This window comes from Nicotiana attenuata, chromosome 6 (assembly GCF_001879085.1).
Source record: "Nicotiana attenuata strain UT chromosome 6, NIATTr2, whole genome shotgun sequence".
Lineage (NCBI taxonomy): Eukaryota > Viridiplantae > Streptophyta > Magnoliopsida > Solanales > Solanaceae > Nicotiana > Nicotiana attenuata.
This window is the reverse complement of record NC_031994.1, coordinates 69411977-69437482: the sequence shown is the minus strand read 5'-3', so window position 1 is coordinate 69437482 and position 25506 is coordinate 69411977. Positions and strand designations below refer to the sequence as shown.

The following is a 25506-nucleotide window of genomic DNA, read 5'->3' as shown; positions in this document are numbered from 1 at the left end:
TCTTGCCTCTTCTTGCCTTCAACTAAATTGTAAAAACCTTGATAATGTCTCTTTGGGCGAGCTGGGGCTCTTATAGGTTAAGTGGAATTACCCCCAAACTTCCAAGTTTACCCCTGAACTTATGCGTTCCGGACTGGACTAGCGCGGCCGCGCTCGAACCGCGCTAGTGGCCGCGCATATTGCATAGTGTTCTGCCTCGATTTTCTGGACTAGAGCGGTCGCGCTAAGGCCGCGCTAAGATGGTTCAGCAGTTTATCTCTTCTTTTCTTTCTTCTTTCACACGTCCTCAGCTCCGAGGGGTTTCCCTTGCTTCAATTTAGCTCCAAACACTGTCCTGAGTCTCCATAAGCACAACTTGCTCCTGCAAAAGATGAAATTCACAATTAGAGCCAATTTATCGTCATTTAACCATCCAAGAACAGTGAAGCATAGTCAAGTTGGGGCATAAATAGTCGCCAAACTACACAAATCTAGCCTATTATTAGTATCCATGCTAGATGAGGGATATTAGGAGGTGTATTTGGTAAGGAAGTTTAGAGGTTTTTTAGAAAGATGCTGGAGTTTCTCTCTCTAACCTTGACCCTCTTTCTGTTATACGGCTTCAAAGAAATCTATTGATCATACTTTTGTGTGTGTGTGAAAAAATGGAAGGAAATAAACCAACAAGAAGAATAAAAGATATATAAGTTGCTAAAGTGAGTATTTAAATAAGCTTAAGACTGTATTTATTTGCTAAAACAAGAAATTTTATACTTCTTCCATTTTATATTAGTTGTCATATTTCACTTTTCGATAGTCAATATGATTTCTCTTTAAAGTTAAATTAGATCAGATCAAATTAATATTTTACAATTAAAATTTTGATATTTAATAACTATATCAAAAGTACACGTGCAAGTTAATTGTTTTCTTATCAATAAAAAATATATTTTAAAATGTTGGTCAAAGTTGAGATGATTTGACTATCAAAAAGCAAAACTATGAAACTAAGTTGAGATAGAGAGAGTAACTTAGTATTCCGAACTTTAGATAAACTCCATTAAGCAGGAGGAAATAGATTAATTATTTATCCTTTAATCTCATCCTTGCTTTATCTTGTACTGCCTTATCTTACATGAGTAACTTTTATTTTATACCCAATTTCGTAGATAAAACTTTTAGTGATATCTAAGTAACACTAAAGATCTTATCTATAACCCACCTTCTTATCATCCAAAAATTTGAAAATGAAATACTGTACCAAAAAAATTTGTAGGTAGATACTTGAACCATATATTTGCGAATATTGCCATTGATAATAGAGGGAAATGTGCAAAAAGAAATCATTATGTATTCTCCAACTACCTATTGAACATTAATATTTTTAAGTGTTGTTTGCCCCACAAAATGGTCGTACTTGATCAATATTTGAGGATGTAAAAGCTAATCTAAATATATAATAAATTATTGATCGACAAAGACCTACCATCATTGAATTGAATGAAAACAAGAAGTGCCTCTTCTTATGATGCACGAAATAATGGGAAATCCCGTCATTTTCCCCTCTAAGCCATGAAATAATGTGTCCCATGCAAAAGATTGTTGTGATCACACCAACATCATTATTTTCATCACCAATAAAACTTATTTTATTTTGATTTGTTTGTTAAAGTTTTTAATTAGTACAATGAATATTGAAGGTACATTGCATTCTTAATTAGTGACGGAGACACGTTTAGTAAAGGGTCTACTGGAAGAATTTCTAGCAGAAAAGAAACAGTAGTTTCAGATTTGGCAAAACATGTTGACAAGGTTGTGCAAGTGGAGCTTACTGGTGGAAGACAAATAGAAGGAACACCTAAAGGCTATGATCAGCTGCTAAATCTTGTGTTGGATATAGCATTTGAGCACCTTAGATATTCCGATAATTCCCTGAAGACTACCGATCGGACATGAGGTCTTGGCGTAATAGCCTGCAGGGGTACTGCAGTAATGTTTGTGGCTAGGAGTGGCAAACGGGCTGGTCGGATCGGTTATGGCCTGGTTAAAACAGGTAATATAGACGGATAAAATATTTGACCCGACCCATAGTTAATAAGGATAAAAAACGAGTTAACCGGCTGATTATATGGATATCTGTATTATCCATGGCTTCTTGAATATTATCACTTTTGGAAGAATTCCTAGTATTCTAAACTTGAAGAAACCCCAATTTAAGTCTTTGCAAATATAAAAGTATAAGAAGGAATTACAGTCTTTGTCACTTGGCCTAACAACCCAACCGAATGGCCCAGATTTGAAGTTCTTACCCGATTTAGCCCATGTTGTACATAACTAGAAAGAAACTTTTCAGTCTTTAGCCCATTATTAAAGACACACTTCCAGGATTTTTATTATTTCCTTCTTTCTTCATTCCCAGGGTTTTTATTATTTCCTTCTTTCTTCATTCCCAGCACACCAAATTCTCTTCCCACCGCCTCTCGCTTCTTTCTTTCCCCTCATCCTCTCTTAACCTAGCCCCCACTATTCTCCCTCCCCCTAACCCCTGCGGAGTTACTGCCATCAATGGTTCGAAGAAGGCTCAGGCTCCTCCGCCGTCGTCCAAGCCCGCCAAGTCTGATGTTGGCAAGCAGAAGAATTTGAAGATTTTGAAAGAAAAAAGAAAATACACACAGATATGAAAATAGATAGCTCTCAAACTTGATTTGCACCAAAAAATAACCACTAATTTTGGAAGATTTAAGTTTGAAACTTTGGTCATCATTGTTATGACCTTGAAGTCTCGAATCTGAAATTGGGTATATCTTGTATGGCTGTTGAATTCCGAATCGTTGGCACAAAATTATTAACCTATTGACGAGTTGAATCATCCAATACCTTCTACTACAACTCGAAGCTTGGATAAGAAATTATAACTATGTAACAGTTTGTATCAACACTGTATAATAGTGTATAACTGTGTATATGGATATACAAACACCTCTTATAAACTGTTATGCATATTTATACAAGTTGATACATTATATACAGTAAGTGTAGCGTTGGACATACTATGTTTTTTAGTGAAAATATTGTATAAGTTGTGTTTATATACACTTATACAGTATTGTATAATTATGTATAATTGTGTACAGATGTGTATATTTGTGTATAATGTTATTATATATTTTTTCAGTTTATAAGGATGTGTATACATTGTCAGTGTATAAGAGGCCTCTATGGAAGTTTGCCACTTCCTTCTCTTCTTCTTTTTCGTGTATGTGCTGTATTAAAAAGATCTTGTACGTGTCACACCTCCTTTTTCTTACTACACCCCCAGAAGGGTATATAAGAAAGAGAGTTTTTCCAATTAAAGGACAATCGAAATATGATTTATTTAATTAAAGATTCAGAGTCGCCACTTGGGAGATTTATGGTGTCCCAAGTCACCGGTTCAAATCCCGAATCGAGGAAAGGGTTTGACTCTGTTTAACAGTCTGCGAATCAGAAATCCGGGTAAGGAATTCTGTTAACCCGGGAGAAGGTGTTAGGCACTCCCGAGTTCCGTGGTTCTAGCACGCTCGCTTTGATCATACCTGGCTTATACAATTATTTAATTACGATTTTAGAACCTATATGTTTTTGCTTCTTTCACCGCTTTTAATTAAGAACATTATCTTGAAACGGGTTACGCGTACGTATACCCATTTGTTTGGCGCGTCAAAAATCATGTCACGCGAACGTGTCCACAATTAATAATGCTTTATTATTATTAAAAAAATTTGGCCGAAGTTGCGCGAAATGCATACTCCGATTTTGTTTTTAGGATCGTAGTTATATCACGCGAACGTGTCCACAATCACGATGGTAAATTAAGCATAGCACCAACACCACTAGCATTTCGATTCCTTTTGAGAAAACCAGTTTGATCTCCTAATTTTCCTTATATTGTCTCGATTAACATACTAAGAGACATTCTGCTATGATATTTCAGACCCATCTAGGAGATGCTTATTAGGCAAAACTTAAATCTAATATTCTAACACACATACTTTGAGATAAAAGATGTAATCACATGGATAAGAAATTTGCTAATCAAACTAATAATGAAATTTAATAACTGAATAAGAACGAACAATCAGAGAACATTGTTGAGACTGAAAATCTTACCTCGAACTTTAAGGTGATCAATGAAGTTAACGTATGACATAAAGTCAGTAAGCTTGAAATGAATATGATTCATGCATTATGTACACACGTTCTTTATTTCTTTTCGTCTCACTTGTTATACGTATACCATTTGTATTCGTCACCTTTCGCCCATGATAGACATTACTTCTGGCCACCTATTTCACACGACATGGATTTAAACTCCTTAGAAATAGAATTCATCACTGTTAACGGTACCAAAAATGGAAGCCTCGAACGGAGCTACGATCCAGATCTCGAAACTCGCCGGAGTCAATGACGCTACTGCCACAACGATGATGGCACTGGAGCAACAGCCAAACAACACACACGAAGGAATCACCAGAGATGGAACAGTAGACTGTTTCTATTCGTTCATCGTCGATGGTGCGACTCCGACGATACAAAGACAGTAGAGGGGGAAGAAGGGAAAGAAGCAGCTGCAAATCCGAATCCGACCAAGCGACTCAAACATATTCCACTAGAGGAAATCAAATTCAAAGAAGAAACAGAAATACATTTTTATATAGATTCTACTTCTCTCTTTTTGTTTTTGAAACGTAATTACAAACTAATACTCAGCAGGGATGCAGCAAAGTAAACTCGAATCAAACGGGGACCTCGACCGGAAAACTTCAGCGGCGCTGCTCTAATGTGTATATTCTGATTTGGGCGTTCTTCCTCTTTCTTTTTTGGCTCATTAGTCTTAGCTTTTATAGGTGTAGGGTCTAGGGTTACATTTTGTGTATTTTGTCAATTAGTCCTAGGTCTTTTTGTGTTAAGTCTTTAGGGTCTTTTTTATTTGTTTTTATTCCAAGGAGGAATCTAGAAGTGTCCCTAGGCTTAATGGACTAATCTGAATTGGGCCTAGAATTGGGCTCTAAAACTCTTAAAATTGTGATCCAACACCTTAATCGACTCTCTTTTTTTAAAAAAAAAAATAAGATAAAAATACTACACAATGCAAAAACAAGCACTAATTAATTAAACTAAACATGAAACTATTTTGTATTTTCGAAATTATATAAATATTAAAATAAGGTACTATTTTTGTATTTTTTTTAAAAAATTTTTTTATGAAAAATACATAAACTAAAAATATTTTTTTGTAATTTTTATTTTTCTTGTAATAAAATAAAGTAAAAGAGTAGAAATTAGTTGAAATAGCTATATTAGGCCTAAATTAAATATTTGCATGCTAAAATATAAAAAATATTGGGGAGGGTCAAAAATCACATGTCTGCAGTACGCGTTGGAGGGATTCTACAATTCATTTACTAATTTTTAATTTTTCTTTTATCCTGTTGGATTGCTTCAGGAATTGCACATAAAAGTGTTTGAATTTCTTGCCTTTAGATAATATGTATTATTCAAGATTTTTGAGTTGCATTGTGGCTAATTTGCATTTTTTGTCAAATGGTTGTATAATGAGGGAACAATAACCATAGTTGATTGAGTGAAATAAGATATTTTTCAGGGATTAACCTATTATTTTTGGGCTATAGATTTCCAAAGTGATATCTAGGCTATTATGTTGCAATGCAGGCGTGTGAGTTGTACTTATGTGAAATTATCCCAAAGTTAAACACATTGATTATCTATTTTTAAGCGGATAATATGGTTGTTATTCATATTTGACCCTTTTTTTAAAGTTTATTATTCAATCCTTTTTTTAGTGAATAATATGAATGAATAACTGTTTTTGTTACCTATTTTTCCATCACTACTTGTGGCTCCAAAAGATGGTACAGAAGAACTATCAAATCCTTTTGTCTAGCTAGATGGGGCTTATTAGCCAACTGTAATGCTGTAAACAGTCTGCACTTTTGCTTTGGTTAATCTGTTTCTATGCTTGAAACTAAAGGTGTCAAGAGGCCGGGCCGGGCCGATCGGGTAGAGGAAAAGGGAACCGGCCGGTTTGGGTACCGGTCTGGTTACTGGTTATTTTTTACCGGGTTTACCGGTTTCGGCTTCCCCGGTGCTAAGTTGAACCGGAACGGTTCCGGGCCTAATGGGTCGGGCCGGGCCGGTCGGGGGTAGAGGGAAAGGGAACTGGCCGGTTACCGGTTATTTTTTACCGGTTTACCGGTTCCAAAATTGAAACAGAACAGTTCCGGGCCAGGCCGATTTTATTTAAATTTTTTTTATTTTTATTTTGTATAACAATCGTAATTTATATTAAGATAAAGTAAAAATGTAAAACACTAAAAATTAACGTATAAAAAGAATGTTTGAATAAATTTCAAAGGTTTTAAAAGCCTTATATTTGAAAAATTCATTACGAATTTAAGATAATACAATGAACATGAAAAAAATATAACCTATACTGGAGTGTTGATAACTTGATATGTAAGGATCAAACTTCAAAGGCTTTCATTTCATATTTTCATTGCATAATAATAGTTTAAATTAACTTGTCTAACAAACTAATACATTAAGCTTAAATAAGTCTAATAATTTCAAAATAACACAATTGTCTCAAATCAACTTAAATATTACTCAATAGAATCAAAACTTTATCTCTCTTCCCTTTCTCTCTCGGCGCATTTTAGCGTGCTTTGCTAAAGTGCACTCACCGGAATGGGGAGAGCACGAGGACGGCCATCCAAAGCTTCGAAACATATAGCTGAGGAAGGAAATGGATCCATGGGAGGAAGAAACTCAGGAATTGTTAGAATTGTTACACCAAAAGCTATAATGACTGGGGGTAATGGTACTGTTCCATTGCTCAAAGCTGGGATAAAGGATGATATCACTACTGAAGAGAGGAAATCGGTTGAGGAAACATCAATCAACAAAGGAAAAGCACATGCAACAACAGATCTAGCTATATGGCCAGCTCTACCAAGTCAAAGTGGAGGCAGCAAAGTACAAGAGGTGAAATGGACAACTCCGGTCAGCATTCAACAGGATTCAAATTCAAAAGGAATGGTCCAAGAGCAGATTCAAGTCAAAGAACAGGAAGTAGTACAGATACAAGATGGAAGCACCAAAGGAACAGGAATTCAGAACATAGGAGCTTAAAGGAAATTGCAGCTAGAAACGGAACAAAAAACATGAAGGAATTGGTCGATGCTATTTGAGGAGAACAAATTGGCCAAAAAAGGTATGGATCTGAGTTATGTACCACCTAAAATGGATGAGGATGAAATAATTGTTGAATTGATCTAAGAGGATATTGATAGTGAAGTATCCAAATGGAAATATGCGGTTATTATGTATGTTATTGGTGGATCACCAACGATTGGGGCTATGGAAAGGTTTATAGCTGGGCAAGGGAGCTTTTTTGTTAAACCTAAGGTATATTACCATAAGGAAGGGTATTTTGTGGTGAATTTTTCAAGTCTAGAGGAAAGGAATATGGTGATGTACTCTGGACCTCACATGCTTAATAACAGACACGTAGTAGTTAAGCAATGGACTGTTGATTTTGACTTTGATGAAGAAGACTTGAAGATTATACCAATATGGGTGAAGTTGCCAAATCTACCTTTGAGCTGCTGGAGTGCAAGTGCACTGAGCAAAATTGGGAGTGGTCTAGGGCAGCCCATATATGCTGATGCTTGTACTTCAAACACTGAAAGAATTTCGTATGCAAGAATTTTAGTGGAGGTAGATGTCACTAAGGAGCTACCAAAGAGTATTAAAGTGAAGGATCCTTAAGGGGAGAGTTATGGTGAAAGAAGTCTGGTATGACTGGAAGCCCAGCTATTGTGCAAAATGTATGCGAATAAGACATAACCGTCAACAGCAGCAACAGAACAAAGTAGTAATGGATAAGAAGACAGGGCAACAACAGCAAAGAGCACATGCAAAACAAAAGACTGAATGGAAGCCAATTAACACAGGATCAACATTCCAAAGCCAACACCAGCAGGGAGTGGAAGTAAAAATAAATGAGCAGCAAAAAGAAAGTGATAAGGTAGAAGCAACTGATGAACAATGACAACAAGTTAAAAGCAAGTCAGTAGCTAAAGGGCAAAAAGTACCTGTACCTGAACATCAAGTACAAGTACTGAATGGTTTTAACAGTTTAAGAGAGACAATCCAGGATCAAAATGTGAAGAGAAATGAAGAATGCAGTACAAGTACAGGAGTGGAGGTAGTGGTGGTACACAAAAATAATACAATAGCTTAATGTTAGTAACATGGAATGTCAGAGGGTTTAATAAAGTGTTCAAGCACAAGGAATTAAAGGAGTTTGTGAAGACAAATAAAGTAGAGATTATAGCAATATATGAACATAGAGTAAGTGAAACAAAAGCTGAAAAGATAATTACAAATACATTACCTGGATGAAAATGGTGCCATAATGTATCTGGTACATGCAAAGGGAGAATTTGGGTGATTTGAAACCCAAATATATTGAAGTTTACAATGATAGGAGGCTATGCACAGCTGATTCATGGGGTTGTAAAGAGTGTTGCAAACAATAATGAGTTTCAATTTACTGCAGTATATGATTTACATAATGTAAATGATAGGAAAGCATTATGGGACATGGTAAGGGCCATAGAGAAACAAATCAGGGAGCCATGGTTACTAATGGGAGACTTCAATTCAATCCTGGGAACTGAAGACAGAATGCAAGGCAGAGATGTGCAGGATAGTGAAACAAAGGATTTCATAGAAGTAGTTGAGGAGTGTAATTTGGCAGAATTACCTACAATAGGCAGATAATATACATGGACAAATAGCCATGTATTTAGTTGAATTGATAGAGCATTTGTTAACGATAAATGGATGCTCAATGCCTCCTAGACAAGTACATTCATGAATCCTCTTTTCTCAGACCATTATCCCTTGGGTATTGAAATAAATGGGAAATGTGATAATAAGAGAAGGCCTTTCAAGTTTTATAACTGTATGGCTGATCATCCTGAGTTTGGGCAGATTGTGGAAACTAACTGAAAATGGAAAGTAGGGACAATGGAAGATATATGGCAGAATTTGAAGTGTGTAAAGGCAGCTCTGAAGCAGTTAAATAGCAAAGAATTCATAAATGTTAATCAAAAAATAAACAGTATAAGAGAGGGACTGAAAGAAGTACAAGGAATAATGAAAGATCATAATGCACCATCAAGGCTATTTGAAGAAGAGAAAGAGATGCTATATCAATTGGAGAAATGGGATAAAATTGAGGAGTCAATCTACAAACAGAAGTCAAGAATACAATGGCTACAACTGGGGGATACCAATAATGCTTACTTCTTTGCAAGCATGAAAAGAAGGAAGGCTCAGAACCAAATCACAAGGCTCATTGATAGTAAGGGTAACACCTTAACAGACTATAAATAGATAGAAGCTGAAGTGGTTGAGTTCTACAAAAACCTGTTAGGATCCACATGTGGAAGTATACCTGTCATACACCCTGGGAAGATAAGGAATGGACCAGTGTTAAGCAGGAAACAACAACTGGAACTCATAGCTCCTTTTAAAAATGAGGATGTACTTGAAGCTCTCAAGAGTATTGATAATATGAAGGCACCCGGGGGAGATGGTTTTAATGCTTGTTTTTCAAGAGAACATGGAATATGAATGGAGATGAGATAACAAAGGCAGTTTTGCAGTTCTTTAGCACTGGGAAAATGTTCAAACCAATAAATTGCACAGCTGTTACACTTATTCCCAAAGTGAAGAATCCAACTTCAATAAAAGAATACAGACCAATCTCTTGCTGTACTACCCTATACAAAATCATATCCAAGATGCTGACAAGTAGGATGAGGATGGTCATGAACACACTGGTGGATGAAGCCAGGCAACATTTGTACCTGGTAGAGGCTTGATGGACAATATACTGCACATCCATGAATTGATAAAAGGTTATGGTAGGAAAGGAGTCTCACCTAGATGCATGATTAATATAGACATGCAAAAGGCATATGACTCACTTGAATGGGTGTATTTGGAACAGGTGTTAGATGGACTGTGTTTTCCTAAAAAGTTTGTAGGCTGCATTATGGAATGCATTAAAACAGTGCCATACTCTATTAATATCAATGGCAATCCTGCTATTCCATTTGATGCAAGAAGGGGTGTAAGATGGGAAGATCCTATGTCCCCATTGCTATTTGTCTTAGCAATGGAATACTTGACCAGAAGTTTGAAGAACTTAAAGGATCAACCTAACTTCAATTACCACCCAAGGTGTGAAAAATTAAGTATTATCCAACTCAGCTTTGCTGTTGACCTACTACTTTTCTGCCGAGGAGATAGGATGTCGGTGCAGTTACTATATGAGTGTTTCAATAGCTTCTCACAAGCTTCAGGCTTAGTGGCAAATAAGAACAAGAGCAGCATATATTTTGGAGGTGTTCCAAGTGCAGTACAACAAGAGATTACTCAAATAACAGGGTTCAACACAAGTGAACTTCCTTTTCGATACTTAGGGGTTCCATTAAGTACAAAGAGGCTATCAGTAAGCCAATGCCAACCATTGCTGGACAAAATGCTGGGGAGAATAAAACAGTGGACAGTGAAGTTTCTGATCTATGCAGGAAGACTACAATTGATAAAAAGTGTACTTATTTCTATACAGTCTTTCTGGTCACAAATTTTCCCTTTGCCAAAGAAGACCATTCAACACGTTGAAGGCATATGTAGGAAGTTCCTATGGACTGGTGATACTAGTTCGAGCAAGAAGGCTTTAGTGGCATGGGACAAGTTGTGCAGGCCTAAAACTAAAGGAGGACTGAATGTCACAGACCTCAATACATGGAATAGGGCAGCTCTACTGAAACATCTTTGGAACTTGGGAAAGAAAAAGGATAAGCTATGGATCAAATGGGTGCATGCATACTATATAAAAGGAAGGGAACCATGGGAAGTTGATGCAAAGCAAGCTTCTTGGATTGTAAGGAAGATACTGCAAGCTGGGAAATACTTGAATGAAGCAGGTTTGGACACAGGAAAGGTAATGCAAGATGATTCATTTTCCATTAGAGGAATATACAAGCAACTAAGAGGGGTATTTCTAAAGGTGGGATGGAGTCGATTGCTATGCAATAACAGAAGTTGTCCAAAATGGAAGTTTATTCTGTATGTTGCAATGTAGGGGAATTTATATACAAAAGATAGACTGATAAGATGGGGGATGTAAGTAAGTCCAGAATGTCCATTATGTGAGCATGAGATGGAAAGTCACAACCGTATCTTCTTTACTTGCTCTTTCTCAGAAGATGTTTGGAGAAGATTATTAAAGTGGATGGATATCAGTCAAGAACCAAAAGGATGGGATGAGGAGATCAAATGGGCAATAGAACAGGTGAAAGGCAATGAATCCAAAATCATGTTGTACTGGCTGAGTATGACTGGAGCAATGTATCACATATGGCTGGAAAGAAATAGAAGGATCTTTCAGAAGATTAAAAGAAGCAGTGAAGATATTACTAGACAAATAGTTAGAGATATTCATTGTATAGGCCATAGTCATAGTAGATTGAGGAATAGCTTATAAAAGATCAACTATTATCCTTAGAGTAGTCAGTGAGGAAGAAATGTTACTAAGTTTGGGGATGCATGTCCAAACTTAGGATGATATACTTGTATATATTTACGTGGAAATAAAGTTTAATTACCAAAAAAAAACTTAAATACGAATCTCTGGAGGACACTCAAGACAATTCTTTATATGCCTCCTTAAGCAGCCTGGGCCCTCCCACTTTCGACGAATATTTAAGACTCGACCACAGTTCTTGCACTCTACTTTGCGAACTTCTTCATTTTCTTCTACCACCTCAAAGAGTTCCCAAACCTATGAGCGCACTCCTAGACGCACGGGGCATGATTTAACGTGAATTGAGAATTTGGGTTTGAGAATTGAGAGATGAGTGAAGAAATAAAGAAGAGGAGAGGTCTATTTATATTTTTTTCAAAGGGCTAAATTAGTAAATAATAAAAGTGTTATTAAAACAAATACCCAAAAAGGGCTATTCTTGCAAATTAGCCATTGGACAATGGTCAAAATGGCAGCTGATCGTTGCCAATGGTCAAGATTATTAAAAAAATAATTGAACTAGCTGTTGAAACGGTCCTCTCCGGTCCGGTTAACCGGTTTACGGGTGACTAGACCTTACCGGGTTGTACCGGTCCGGTTAATCGGTGTTCAAATTTTCCCCAGCACAGGCCGGTTCCCGTCCCAAACCAGTCCTGCCCGGCCCCCTTGCCACCGGGCCACGCCGGTCCAGAACTGGGCCAGCCCTGCCCCGTTTGACACCTTAACTTGAAACAGATTAACTAGTCGCCTTATCATGGTCTCATCGATAGTGGTGAGAAATAGGTAGGCTGGGCCAAAGTTAAGACTCATGCTGCATATGTCTTGGCGAATCATGTATGGATTGGGCTGCTCTGAACTGCATACGGTTTAATACGATATCTCATAGATATTGTCCAGCCCATTTAAAGCTACTTGTCGTATTGTCAGCCATCTAAGAACTTGTGATCTACAAATAATATACATACTCCATCCATTCCATTATATCATGGTATTTTAACTAGATATTGAGTTTAAGACACTAATTTGACTTATATAGTACTAACTACTATATTAGTGACAACAGAAGACGATATTAAAGTAATGATTAAAAAGAGAACAAACATTTAATTAAAGTTAAAATCTAAATAGTCTAATGAATTTAAATTCTTAAAAGTTGCAAAAGTCATATAAAATGGCGGCTAAATGATATTTGTGGCCTAAAGCCAAACTTCAATGAGGGGCCCTAAGATTTTTGTTGTAGAAGAAAACTCATAATTTTATTTAAAATTTATTTTTCTAGCTTTTTGAGATGCGAAATTATTAATAATTTGGATTCATGCTGGAGCGTTCGACTACGGAAGCGATTCATCTGGTAAGGAGATTAGTTGAGCAGTACAGGGAGAGGAAGAAGGATTTGCATATGGTGTTTATTGACCTTGAGAAAGCGTACGATAAAGTTCTGAGGGAGGTCCTGTGGAGGTGTTTGGAGGTTAGCAGTGTTCCAGTAGCGTACATTAGTGTGATTAAGGATATGTATGATGATGCTATGACTCGGGTGAGGACTGTGGGTGGTGACTCGGAGCATTTTCCTGTGGTGATGGGGTTGCATCAGGGATCGGCTCTTAGCCCATTTTTATTTGCCTTGGCGATGGATGTATTTTTGCGTCACATCCAAGGGGAGGTGCCTTGGTGCATGCTATTTGCCGATGATATAGTGTTGATTGACGAAACACGTAGCGGAGGTAACGCGAGGTTGGAGGTTTGGAGACAGACCTTGGAGTCTAAAGGTTTCAAACTGAGTAGAACCAAGACAGAATACTTGGAGTGCAAGTTCAGTGACGGGACCCATGATGCAGACGTAGAGGTTAAGCTTGATGCTCAAGTTATCCCCAAGAGAGCGAGTTTTAAGTATCTTGGGTCTATTATCCAGGGTAACGTGAAGATTGACGAAGATGTCGCGCATCGCATTGGAGCGGGATAGATGAAGTGGAGGCTCGCTTCCGGTATTTTTTGTGATAGGAATATGCCGCTAAGACTTAAGGGTAAGTTTTATCGAGTGGTGGTTCGACCGGCTATACTGTATGGGGCTGAGTGTTGGCCAGTCAAGAACTCCCACGTACAGAAGATGAGAGTAGCAGAGATGAGGATGTTGGGATGGATGTGTGGGTGTACCAGGAGAGATAGGATTAAGAATGAAGCTATCTGGGACAGAGTGGGAGTAGCCTCCGTGGAGGACAAGATGCGGGAGTCGAGGCTGAGATGGTTCGAACATGTTAAGAGAAGAAGCATTGATGCTCCTGTTAGGAGGTGTGAGAGGTTAGCCATGGAAAGTTTGAGAAGAGGTCGAGGTAGGCCTAAGAAGTATTGGGGAAAGGTGATTAGGCAGGACATGGCGCTGCTTCAGCTCACTGAGGACATGACCCTTGATAGGAGGGTGTGAAAGTCGAGGATTAAGGTAGAAGGTTAGTAGGTTGTTTATAGTTGTTCACCGATAGTCTTAGTAGCATGCATGTCCCTTCATATTCTTAGATTTTTATTACGTTATGTGGTTTTGTTCGCCTCAGGTATTGTATTCCCTGTTGCTATTATTTGGTACCACTTATCCGTTATCTCTCCCTTTTTCTTTTATTTTCCATCTTTCTTCCTTCCTTGCTTTCCTCTTCTTCTTCTTGCCCTTCCTGAGCCGAGGGTCTATTGGAAACAGCCTCTCTACCTGCATTAGGTAGGGGAGGTCTGCGTACAGACTACCCTCCCCAGACCTCTCCTGTTGGGATCAAACTAGGTTTATTGTTGTTGTTGTTGTTGTTGTTGTTGTAATTGATAATATAGCTAATCCATTTAATCTCTCTTGAGACATTGTTGATCTTAAGTACGGTTTTATTAATTTTAATTTTGAAAAACTTCTTTCTGCTGAGAAAAATGTTACTGGAATTGTTAACATTATTCTATAAGCAATATAAGCATTTGGAAAAGAATCAAGCCTTTTTATATGATTAAGTATATCGATTAGAGTATCATCTTCTACATGTATTATTTCCCTTAAAACTTTTAATTTAGAAAATAAGTCTAAACCATCAATATGAGAGTGACTATTATGTTTCAAAGAACATTCAAGGTTAAGACAATTTTTCTTTAAGTTCTCATCATCTAGAGATCTCAATTTTTTGCCACTAAATAGGAAACCAAAAATATTTTTATACGCTTCAAATTGTTCAAATCTAGTTTGAAGTGAAAAAATAGCTTAGTATACTATGTATAAGAAGTAATCAACTCTAAAAGATTTTTCAAGAGACTTTGTAATTTCATTATCAACATTCTCATCAAAAAATTTCTTTCTATATATTACACGTTTATTACGAAATTCAGGTTCTATATTCAACTCATATGCAATTTTCTTAGCAGAAATCATCGCAGTTACAAATCATTCTTCTCTGTATTTTTTGAAAAAAGAAATCAAACCCCTAAGTTGATCTATGGCAACATCAATATGCATATATTTTGATTGTAAATGTTTGCTAACTGAATTAACTGCAAATAGTATATCATACCAAATAGTCATATCCAGTAGAAACTCAAAATTTTCAAGCTCATAAGTTGCTAAACAACTAGCTTCGCTTTTAGTTTTTGGATCATCACTAACTTCTACTAATTTCAATAAAGCATTTCTTATTTGTGGAGTTTGAAATCGTATTGCTTTAATACTTTCAATATGACTTTCCCAACGCGTTTTTGATAATGATTTAAGAGTTAGGCTGTGTACATTGTCTTTTAAAATTTTCCGTCGCTTAGTAGAAGAAGAAAATAGTGAATATATGCATTGTACTACTCCAAAAGATAATATAGCTTTGGTACAAGAATTAGCCATATTACAAAGTACCAAATTTAGATTATGACAACCACATGGTGTATAAAATGATCTAGGATTTATGTCGAGTAGTCTTTTTTGCACTCCTTGGTGTTTTCCCTTCATATTGGTCCATTATCATATCCTTGTCCTCTTAATTTATCAATATCAAGTCCAATATTTTTTATCTCATCTACAATAACTTCAAAAATACCCTTTCCACTTGTATCATCCACTTTTAAAAACTCTCAAAAAATATTCAGTAATTTTTTCTGGAATTACAGTGATGTCGACATTCTGTAATATAAAAGACATTTGTTCTTGATGACTTGCATCTGGAGTGCAATCAAGTATGATTGAGAAGTACTTTGTTTCTATAATTTTGTCAATGATTTTATTCTTAATATCACTAGCTAATAAATTTATCAATTCATTTTGTATATTATGTGCAAGGTAATGATTATGGATTTCATCATGCTTAATTTGGCGAACATGTTCCTGCATGATTGGATCAAATTCTGCAATCATTTCAATTACACTCAAAAAAATTCCGTTACTTTCTTGATAGATCTTTTTATTTTTCCCCTAAATGCCAAATTATTTTTTCCAAGAGTTTTTATCACGGCAATAATTCTTGATAATACATTTTTTCAGTGCTCTCTATCTTTATTGATTTGTTCTTGAACATCTTTATCAATTGTTTTACTTTTGTGCAATCTCATTTCTAAATCAATCCATGCACCCATATTAATAATATGCTCTTTTGATGTTTCATGAGCTTTGAGCTTAGCACTTATATTTCTCCAATCATTACTACCATCACTAGCTAATTTACTGCTACAAAAGCTAGAAGTCGTATTAAACAACTTACAACAAAACAAAATACCTTATCCAAAACTTTAGAGTAAACTAACCATCTTCTTTCGTGTCTTTCTCCATTAGCCAATTTTTGAATATAATTTGTGGTAGAAAAATGTCTAAAGAATTTATCCTTTGAAAAATCCATGCTGGTAATTTTAATTGGCCCTTTCTACTAATAGATCTCTCAACTTTGTATCTATACTAGTCCATTGACTAGGATCATATATGTTCCTAGGAGTATAATTATCCAACTTATTTCGAACTTCTTGTTTTTCTTGAGGATATATGTTAGGTTTCTCGCCAACTTCTCCTCCTTCCTCTTATTCTTGAATTTTATTATTGTCTATCTCAATTATATTAGTGATTTATTCATCTATCATAAAATCTTCCGCATTTTCTGATTTAGAATTTTTACTATCCGCTACAAATTTATCAAGTGCTCCTTTTTGGGATTGTATAAGAGTTTCAATCCTTTTCCTTTTTTGACATTTTGAACACCCGAATTCATATTTTCTAGTTGACATATTAAAACTCTAATAAATAACTAAAAAGACAATATATATACTTACAAAGAAATATATCAAAAAAAATTAAAAAATAGATGTAAATAATAAAATAAAGAACAATCAAACCTGATTCAACAAAGATAATTTGATAAGCTTTTGCTACTTCAAAATTCTTGATGAAACACCAAAATACTTGAGAACCAAAAAATTAGATGGTGCTTGTAACTTGTGTTATGCTCTTTTTATTTTGTGATAGTGACTCAATGAGATTGGATTGTAAAGAATACCAAAGGAACAATAGAAGAGTAAAAGTTAATAGACTTTTGCAGAGAAAGATAAAAAGAGATAAAAAGAATGTGGGGCCATTATAATAATGATGGTGCATAAATGAGGCAAGATTGTGGAATATTCACACGTAAATAAGGCATGGATCCCAAAAATATATTCCTTTTCCAATTGTTCACCAACGGGCCCCTTTCCTTGAAACTTACATTTTTTTTTTCTTTTCAAATAATTAATTTTGTTAAAGAAAATGGACAACTACATTAACGGCTAGAAAATTTTGGGGCACCCGTACAAATAAGGGGCCCTAAGCAAGTGCTTTACTTGCTTGGCCATTAGGCCAGCCCTGAAATAAAATAGTATCAAATATATTGGAACAGTCTGTTGGAAATATTGATCCTAGTCCAGATTAGCTAGATTGGTGATACTAGTTTTATATGTATTGGGTCAGGCCCATATAAGTTGTAATTATCTTTTACTTCTTTTTTTCGGTTTTGCATAGTTGGGCCGGGTCCCATATAGGTAGACCCAAGAGGTCTGATACGAACAACTTTTACATTTCCCATTTTACAGATGAAAGAAAACTTCTTTTCTCTCTCTCTCTCTCGATCACAGTAAACCCTAGCATAATTTCCATTGATTTCATGTCATTTTCGCTGTCAACATGGTATCAGAGCTCGGAATCTCGTAGATCCGGTTGTCCTCTATCTTCCGATGTTACCCTAGAAGAGTATCACCGGCATTTTTGTTTGATTGGAGAATTTTTTCTTCGTCTCGTCAGTTTTTGTTTTTTTCTGAGATTGCTTGAGTTTTGTTGTTCGTTTTTGGTTTATCTATCTCTGGCTGGTATCTGAGGTCCAAATTTTCGGTTGCAACGATGTATCTCAGCATTCAACCTTGCCTAACTTTGAAGTCGTGGTTCTTCTGTATTTTCGGAGCATAGCTGGGTAAATTCCTTTCATTTCAAGGCTGTGTTCTTCCGGTTGCGAAGAATTGTGGTATATTCCTTCCTTTTTTTTACTGTTTTTCATATTCGATTGCATGCCTTAGGGTTTATTAATTTTTTTTAGAAAATCGACATTTTGTGTGGTTGAGTCTGCCCATTTCTGAGAGTTTTGGGCTGATGGCTATCTCGTCGGATACCTCTTCTTCCCCTTCTGTGGATAATTCTGAACATGTTTCTACTAGTCGCCTTCCTTTTCATCCTGATGAATATACGCACCAATGCCACCCTCTATATGTGCATCCTTCTGACCTCTTAGGTTCTTCCTTGGTCACTGAGCCTTTTAATGGCTCTTGTTATGGGAGTTGGCGAAGGTCTATTTTAGTGGCTTTATCCGTTAGGAACAAGCTGAAATTCATTCATGGAACCTCTGAGAGACCTCCAGAAGGGTCTCCTCTTCTTCGCCAATGGCAGAGATACAATGATTTGGTTGTTGCGTGGCTTGCTAACTCTGTGACCAAGGAAATTCATCGTACTGTTGTCTATTCTGAGTTTGCAAAGGACATTTGGAAGGAAGTTGAGACCAGATATGGCAAAGCTGATGGGGCCAGAGTTTTCGAGTTAAAAAGGAGGTGGCTCATATTTCTCAGGGTGCCCTTGATATTCCTTCCTACGTCAACAAACTCAAACAACTTTGGGATGAATTGGCCTCTCTCTCTGCCAGTTCTGATGATAAGTGCACCTGTGGAGGCAGTCTTAGGTCTGAGGAAAAACAAAAGGTGTATCAGTTCCTCATGGGGCTCAGTGATACTTATGTTCAAGTCAGAAGTAACATATTGATGATCAAGCCCTTGCCTTCCATTGACACAGTCTACAGTATTCTTCTAAGTGATAAGAAACAGAGGCAGGTGTCTACTGGCTCTCATTTTTCTTCAAAATCAGCCTCCTTCAATGCTGGGTCTTCTAAGCAGCCTTACACTCCAAGGGTGAGTTTTGATAATCAAAGGGCTGCAATCACTTGCAAATACTGTAAAAAGCCTGTGCATAGCATTGATAAGTGCTACAAGCTCCATGGCTATCCGCCAAATTTCAAATTCTCTAAGACTGTTGGTCCCAGGAAAGCTTCAGCACATAGTGCAGCTGATTCATCTGCATCTCAGGCATGTGTGTCTCATTCCAATGGTGGTGAAGTCCAGCTGGTTTCTCTGATTCTTCTTGTGCTTTTCCTGGCCTGACAAAGGACCAATGTTCTCATTTGATCCAGCTCTTGCAACAAACTCATGTCACTCCTGATTCTTCTCAGTCACTCATGGCTTCTGCACATTTTGCTGGTAGGATAGCTACCCATAGTGTTCTTCTTAAGCCTACTTTGTTTTCACAAGTTAGTATTTCTGATTGGATCATGATTCTGGGGCATCTGACCATATGACATCTCTCAAATCTCTCCTCTTCAATGTTCAACCTCTTACTATTCCTTGTCTTGTTTCCCTCCCAAATGGTTACAAAGTTAAAGTTACCAACTCTGGATCCTTAACTTTGTTTCCTAATTTCACTCTTCACAATGCCATTTATGTTCCTAGCTTTCACTACAATCTAATTTCTGTTTATAAGTTGGTTGATCAGTTTGATGGCATTGCACAGTTTACTAAGGTTTTATGTGTATTACAGGGCCCTTCTCTGAAGAAGCCTCTAGCTCTTGGTAAACTGGAGGCTCTACAAGCTGCAAGTCCCTATGTTTAGGCCTGATAACTGTGTTTCAAATTCTGTTTTTTCTTCTGCATGTACTGTTTCTGGTAGTTCTGTTGTTTCCTCTTGTAATTTTGCACCTGCTGTTTCTAATAAAATGGATATTGTTTGGCATTTTAGACTTGGGCACATACCATTTTCTAGAATGAAGGGCATTCCTGTTCTTAGTCCTTGTCTCTCCTCTAAACAATCATTTCCCAGTCCTGCATGTCCTTTGGCTAGGCAAACCAGACTCCCTTTCCCTGATAGCACCTGATAGCCCTTACCAGTCTTCTAATTACCATGGTGCCAAGTATTTTCTTACTATTGTGGATGATTATTCTAGAGCTACTTGGACTCATTTGATGGCTGCTAAGAGCAATGCATTTGATCTCCTCTTTATTGCTATGGTTGAAACTCATTTCCATACTCAAGTTCAGACAGTTAGAAGTGACAATGCCTTTGAACTGGGATCTAGTACTATTGGATCTAAGTTCTTTTCTGACAAGGGTGTTATTCATCAGACCACTTGTCCCCATACTCCACAACAAAATGGTGTTGTGGAGAGAAAGCATAGATATGTACTTGAAACTGCTAGGGCTTTGTTATTCTAATCCAAACTTCCTATTTCTTTCTGGGGTGATTGCATCTTGACTACCACCTATTCATTAACAGATTACCTTCTCCCCTGTTACAACACAAAACTCCTTTTGAGTTGCTTTATGGTTCACCTCCATCTTATGGCCATCTTAGGACTTTTGGTTGTTTGTGCTATGCTACTGTTCCTAGGGTTCTTAGAGATAAGTTTGATCCCAGGTCCGTTCCTTGTATTTTTCTGGGGTATCCCTTTGCTAAGAAGGGTTACAAATTGTATAATCTTATCTTCAAGTCTTGTTTTTTTTCAAGGGATGTTCAGTTTCATGAACATATCTTTCCTTTCTCCTCTAGCAATTCCCCTTTTCCTTCTGTATTTACTTCTTCTCCCTCTTAACCTACTGATTTCCATCCTGTTCCATGTCATGGTCCTTCTCCTTCCTATCCATCTCCTTCCTCCTCCTCTGTTCCTTCTGTCTCCTTTCCTTTGGCTCCTTCTGACTATCCAGCCTTATCCCCTCCTGTTATTGCTCCTGTCAGGAGGTCCTCCAGGCCTCATAATCCTCCAACTTATCTGAAAGATTATGTTTGTTCCTTTTCCTCCTCTTCTCCTTATTCCTCCCTCTCAGATTCCTCTTCTTCTCAGGCTTTGGCTCAACCTGCCACTTATTCTCAGGCTGCTGGTATACCTGAGTAGCAGGAAGCCATGACCAAGGAATTTGAAGCTTTGGAGGCTAATGGCACTTGGTCCATTGTTGAGCTTCCTCCAGGCAAGAAACCCATTGGTTGCAAGTGGGTGTATAAGGTAAAAAAAAGGCTGATGGGAGCATTGAGAGATATAAGGCTAGATTGGTTGTTAGGGGGGATACTCAGGTTGAGGGTATTGATTTTCATGGAACTTTTTCACATATTGTGAAAATGTCCACCACCAAAACCCTAATTGTTGTTGCTGTTAAGAAGCATTGCCCCATGTTTCAGTTGGATGTCAATAATGCCTTCTTACATGGTGACCTTGATGAGGAAGTTTTCATGAAGTTGCCTCCTGGTTACGTTGTCTCTTGTCCCTCCTCTTCTAGGCAGTTGGTTTGCAAGTTGCAGAAATCCCTTTATGGTCTTAGGCAAGCCTCCCGACAGTGGTATGCCAAACTCTCTCAAGCCCTATCTTCTAGAGGTTATCAGCATTCTCTCAATGACTACTCCCTGTTCACCAAGGTTTCTGGGGATTCTATTGTGGTCTTGGTTGTTTATATGGATGATATTATTTTAACTGGGACAAATAATGCTGAGATCCTTGCCCTTGTCTTTCCTTCACCAGCAGTTCAGAATCAAGGATTTGGGTTCCCTCAGTTCAGCATCTGGGGTTCTCTTACATCAGAAGAAGTTTCTTCACGACCTTCTTATTGAGTTCCATTGTTCTGATGTCACACCTGTGGTTTGTCCCCTCCCTCAGTCAGTCAAGCTCAAGGCCAAGGAGGGGGTTCCTCTTCCTAAACCTGAGGTGTACAGGTCCTTGATTGGGAAGCTGAATTTTCTCACCCACACCAGGCATGATATCTCTTTTGATGTGCAACATCTTTCTCAGTTCATGCAGTCCCCTTGTGTGCCTCATTTGGAGGCTGGTTTGCACTTGCTGAAGTACTTGAAGGGTACTGCTGCGTTTGGTACCTTTCTCAACAATACCCCTGATTTTTCTGTTGCTGCTTTTTGTGATAGTGACTGGGCTGCTTGCCAGACACTAGGAGATCTGTATCAGGTTTTTGTGTGCTCTTGGGAGGTAGTCTTGTGGGCTGGAAGTCTAAGAAACAGCCTGTGGTGTCCATGTCTTCTGCTGAGGCTGAATATAGAGCCATGAGTAAGGCTGTCAGTGAGGTTACTTGGCTGCATAGGTTGCTCTTGGATTTGGGTGTTTCCTGTCCTTCTGTCATTCCCTTGTTCCGTGGCAGCCAAGCTGCTATTAACATTGCCAAGAACCCTGTTTTTCACGAAAGGACTAAGCACATTGAGTTGGACTGTCATTTGGTCAGAACCAAGCTTGCGGAGGGTCTTATTCACCTGCTTCACACATCCTCATCTACTCAGCTGGCTGATATCTTCACCAAATCTCTGGCTGGCACTGCTCATCATGGTTTTCTCTCCAAGTTGGGGGTTTTGCCACCCTCTAATTTGAAGGGGGGTGTTGGAAATATTGATCCTAGTCCAAATTAGGTAGATTGGTGACACTAGTTTTATTTGTATTGGGCCAGGCCCACATAAGTTGTAATTATATTTTTTACTTCTTTTTTCCAGTTTTGCATAGTTGAGCCGGGTCCCATATAGGTAGACCCAAGAGGTCTGATACGAACAACTTGTACATTTCTCATTTTTACAGATGAAAGAAAGCTTCTTTTCTCTCTCGACCACAGTAAACCCTAGCATAATTTCCATTGATTTCATCTCATTTCCACTGTCAACACAGTCTCAGATAAAAAGAGTTTCATATAAATTGAAATGAAGGGATTATAAATAAATAACAAGGGATTATAAATAGTACATGACAACTGGATTTAACGTGATAAATAAAAGATTTGTACAATATCACTCTAGTAAGCTAATCTAGTGTAGAAATAAACATGAGATAATCAGTCTGTGATCAATCTTCAACACTGAGCTTGTTGTTCTTCAATCTCCAGCAAATTTGCTGTTTCATCATCTTGAATTCTGATCTCCAGCTGGTTCTCTTTCAAATTGTTGTTTTTGACACTTTTCTTGCAAGAATAATCCAAGAAATAACCCTATAAAACACAAAGAAAGCAAACATAATTCCAACATTCATCCACCTAGTATCCTTGTCAAGTCCCCTATTCTTCAATACATCATATCCTGTCAGCAAACATTCTGAATGATTTTCATCATTCCAAGAAAAACATTTGCTTCTTAAACTCCAATATTCATTTGTCAGCAGTGCATCCAAAGGATACCTATATAAAGAAACATAGTACATAAACAGCCAATATTTAGGTATGCATTCCTTTGGTATAAAATAGCCAGAGAAGAGAAAGAAAGCCCCAAGAACAGTGCAAATCAGAGAATTCCCTGATATAAAATCAGGAGAAACTGCACTCAGAAACAGAACCAAAGAACTTGCCATCAAAACTATCACCCAAACCACAAAAGTGAAGAACACGAAAGCTGTTATCGAAGGATTCAGCCCTACGATCCAATAAACTGGGACGGCAAAAAGAATGGCTACTGCAAAGAGAAATGGAAGGAAGATTATCGTGTTCGCGATCATGTAAGAAGAGATTTTATAAGCTCCTCTTGACGCTTCCTTCATTATAACGCGCCTTTCTTGAAGATAAATTGGAAGAGCTTCAACTGTTGAAGATAGTAAAAAACTTAGGCTAAATGCAAAAAGGCCTAATCTTTCTGTAACTCCACCTTCATCATTCCTCATTTTAATATACACACTTCCAAGTCCAAATCCTCCCACGAGAGCTTGCATCGTTCGCGCCAAGAACAGTTGCTTTGTCCTGTAAATAATTTTCCAGAATCTTGAACATAACACTGCTATTTCAAATAAACTCGAGCAACCTGAATTCGAAACAGCACCAGTTTTTGCCTGATGGATTACTTCTTTAGTCGCGCCATCTTGAATTATAGCCTCCTCCCATCTCAAATAAGAACATGACTGATATTTAGAATGTAAGTCCTGGTTTTCCAACACGGATATAATTTCCATAGCAAATTCAAGAGGGTTAAGCTGAACAGGAATTTCATACCCCATTCTACTTATATTTTCCTCGAGCGATTCAAGAGAACCATAATGAACAACAGATCCATGATTAAGGATCAAGAGATTGGAAATGTATTGTAGAATTCTATAACTAGGTTGATGAATAGATAAAATTATGGTTCTATGTTTTGTTTTTGCCATAGATGAGAGTAATTCAATAACTTGAAGTGCTGAACTGCTATCTAATCCTGAAGTTGGCTCATCTAAGAGTAAAATATTAGGATCATGAATCATGTCAACACCAATTGACACTCTTTTTCTTTCACCACCTGAAATTCCTCTATTCTCTTCATCTCCAACAAAGTTATCAGCTACATGGTCAAGTCCAAGTTCTTGCATTAAGCTTTCAACTCTTTCTTCTCTCTCCTTTGAACTCATTCCTCTTAACCGAAATTTTGCACTAAACATTAAAGTTTCCTTTACAGTTAAAAGAGGAAGCAAATTATCCTCTTGAGCCACATAACCACATATATTTCTTAATTGGACAGGACTAGTAATTGCATGGTCGTTAAGAAAAATACTTTTTGTATCAAAATCTTTGTTCTTTACCCTACCTGATATCACACGTAACAACGTTGACTTGCCCGTGCCACTTGGTCCAACGATCGCTAGAATCTCAGAACATCCAGCTACAAAAGAGACTGAATTGAGTATGCTGATTTTTGGCTTAGTACTTTTCTTGATTAACGAAGAAAAGAGCGATGCATTCGGAGAAATAGTATATGAGAGATTACGAACTCTTAGTTCGTAAGTTTTGTTATTTGAAGACGATTGTGGTGGTGGTGGTGGTGGAGATGACGAGTGGAATGAAGAAGAATTAGAATGTGTTCGAGTAGATTGTTTGGCTGGTGAACATGAAGTTGAAGTTGAGAAAAGTATCATAGAGTCATCTTCAGGACTACCAGGACTTGATTGATATGTAGTACATGGGGAAGCCATTTTTTTTGGAGTTGAGAATTGATGAAACAGAAATGCAAGAAAGTGAAGATGAGGGAAGAATTTCAAGTGTAGAGAATTGCTTTGTTTGGATAGGGGAAAAAGGATGTTGAACAAACTAGGTTGATTGTAGTTATGGTTTACTAATGCTGGTGAAAATACGTAATGTAATAATATAGGCAGCGTTTGGCCATCTACATAGTTTGACTAACATTTGTTACGGTAATATCTTATAATTATCTTATCCCACCAAAATTTGATCTAATATGATGATGTATACAACAAGTTTAAGAGCTAATCTTTTAGGAAGTAGTATAATTTTCAATCTTCAACGTCGGAAAATGACACTGTATAGCTGCTCTAAAAATAATAGCCAAAGTATATATATTTTTTATATATAATATATACATTCTGTATGTT

General features: G+C 37.3%; 3 protein-coding genes and 1 pseudogene across 3 annotated transcripts; 3 read left to right on the top strand and 1 right to left on the bottom strand.

The window, feature by feature from the left end:
- LOC109227950 lies at positions 1667–5923 on the top strand (annotated as a pseudogene).
- On the top strand, positions 9076–9684 carry LOC109227949. Its single transcript, XM_019393138.1, has 2 exons — positions 9076–9418; positions 9485–9684. Exons 1-2 carry the CDS (start codon positions 9076–9078, stop codon positions 9682–9684), a joined length of 543 nt encoding a protein of 180 aa, XP_019248683.1.
- On the top strand, positions 9681–11203 carry LOC109227948. Its single transcript, XM_019393137.1, has 2 exons — positions 9681–9923; positions 10064–11203. Exons 1-2 carry the CDS (start codon positions 9681–9683, stop codon positions 11201–11203), a joined length of 1383 nt encoding a protein of 460 aa, XP_019248682.1.
- LOC109227156 (ABC transporter G family member 23) lies at positions 22839–25222 on the bottom strand. The gene has a single exon (XM_019392206.1). The coding sequence runs from the start codon at positions 25087–25089 to the stop codon at positions 23098–23100; it is 1992 nt and encodes a 663-aa protein (XP_019247751.1). The 5' UTR covers positions 25090–25222; the 3' UTR covers positions 22839–23097.

Coding starts and splice junctions, on each gene's coding strand:
- LOC109227156 (XM_019392206.1), bottom strand. CDS start 25,089: ATGGCTTCCCCATGTACTACATATCAATCAAGTCCTGGTAGTCCTGAA.
- LOC109227948 (XM_019393137.1), top strand. CDS start 9,681: ATGAATGGAGATGAGATAACAAAGGCAGTTTTGCAGTTCTTTAGCACT. Junction 9,924..10,063: donor CCAGGCAACATTTGTACCTG/GTAGAGGCTTGA, acceptor TATTTGGAACAG/GTGTTAGATGGACTGTGTTT.
- LOC109227949 (XM_019393138.1), top strand. CDS start 9,076: ATGGAAGATATATGGCAGAATTTGAAGTGTGTAAAGGCAGCTCTGAAG. Junction 9,419..9,484: donor AAGGCTCATTGATAGTAAGG/GTAACACCTTAA, acceptor AAAACCTGTTAG/GATCCACATGTGGAAGTATA.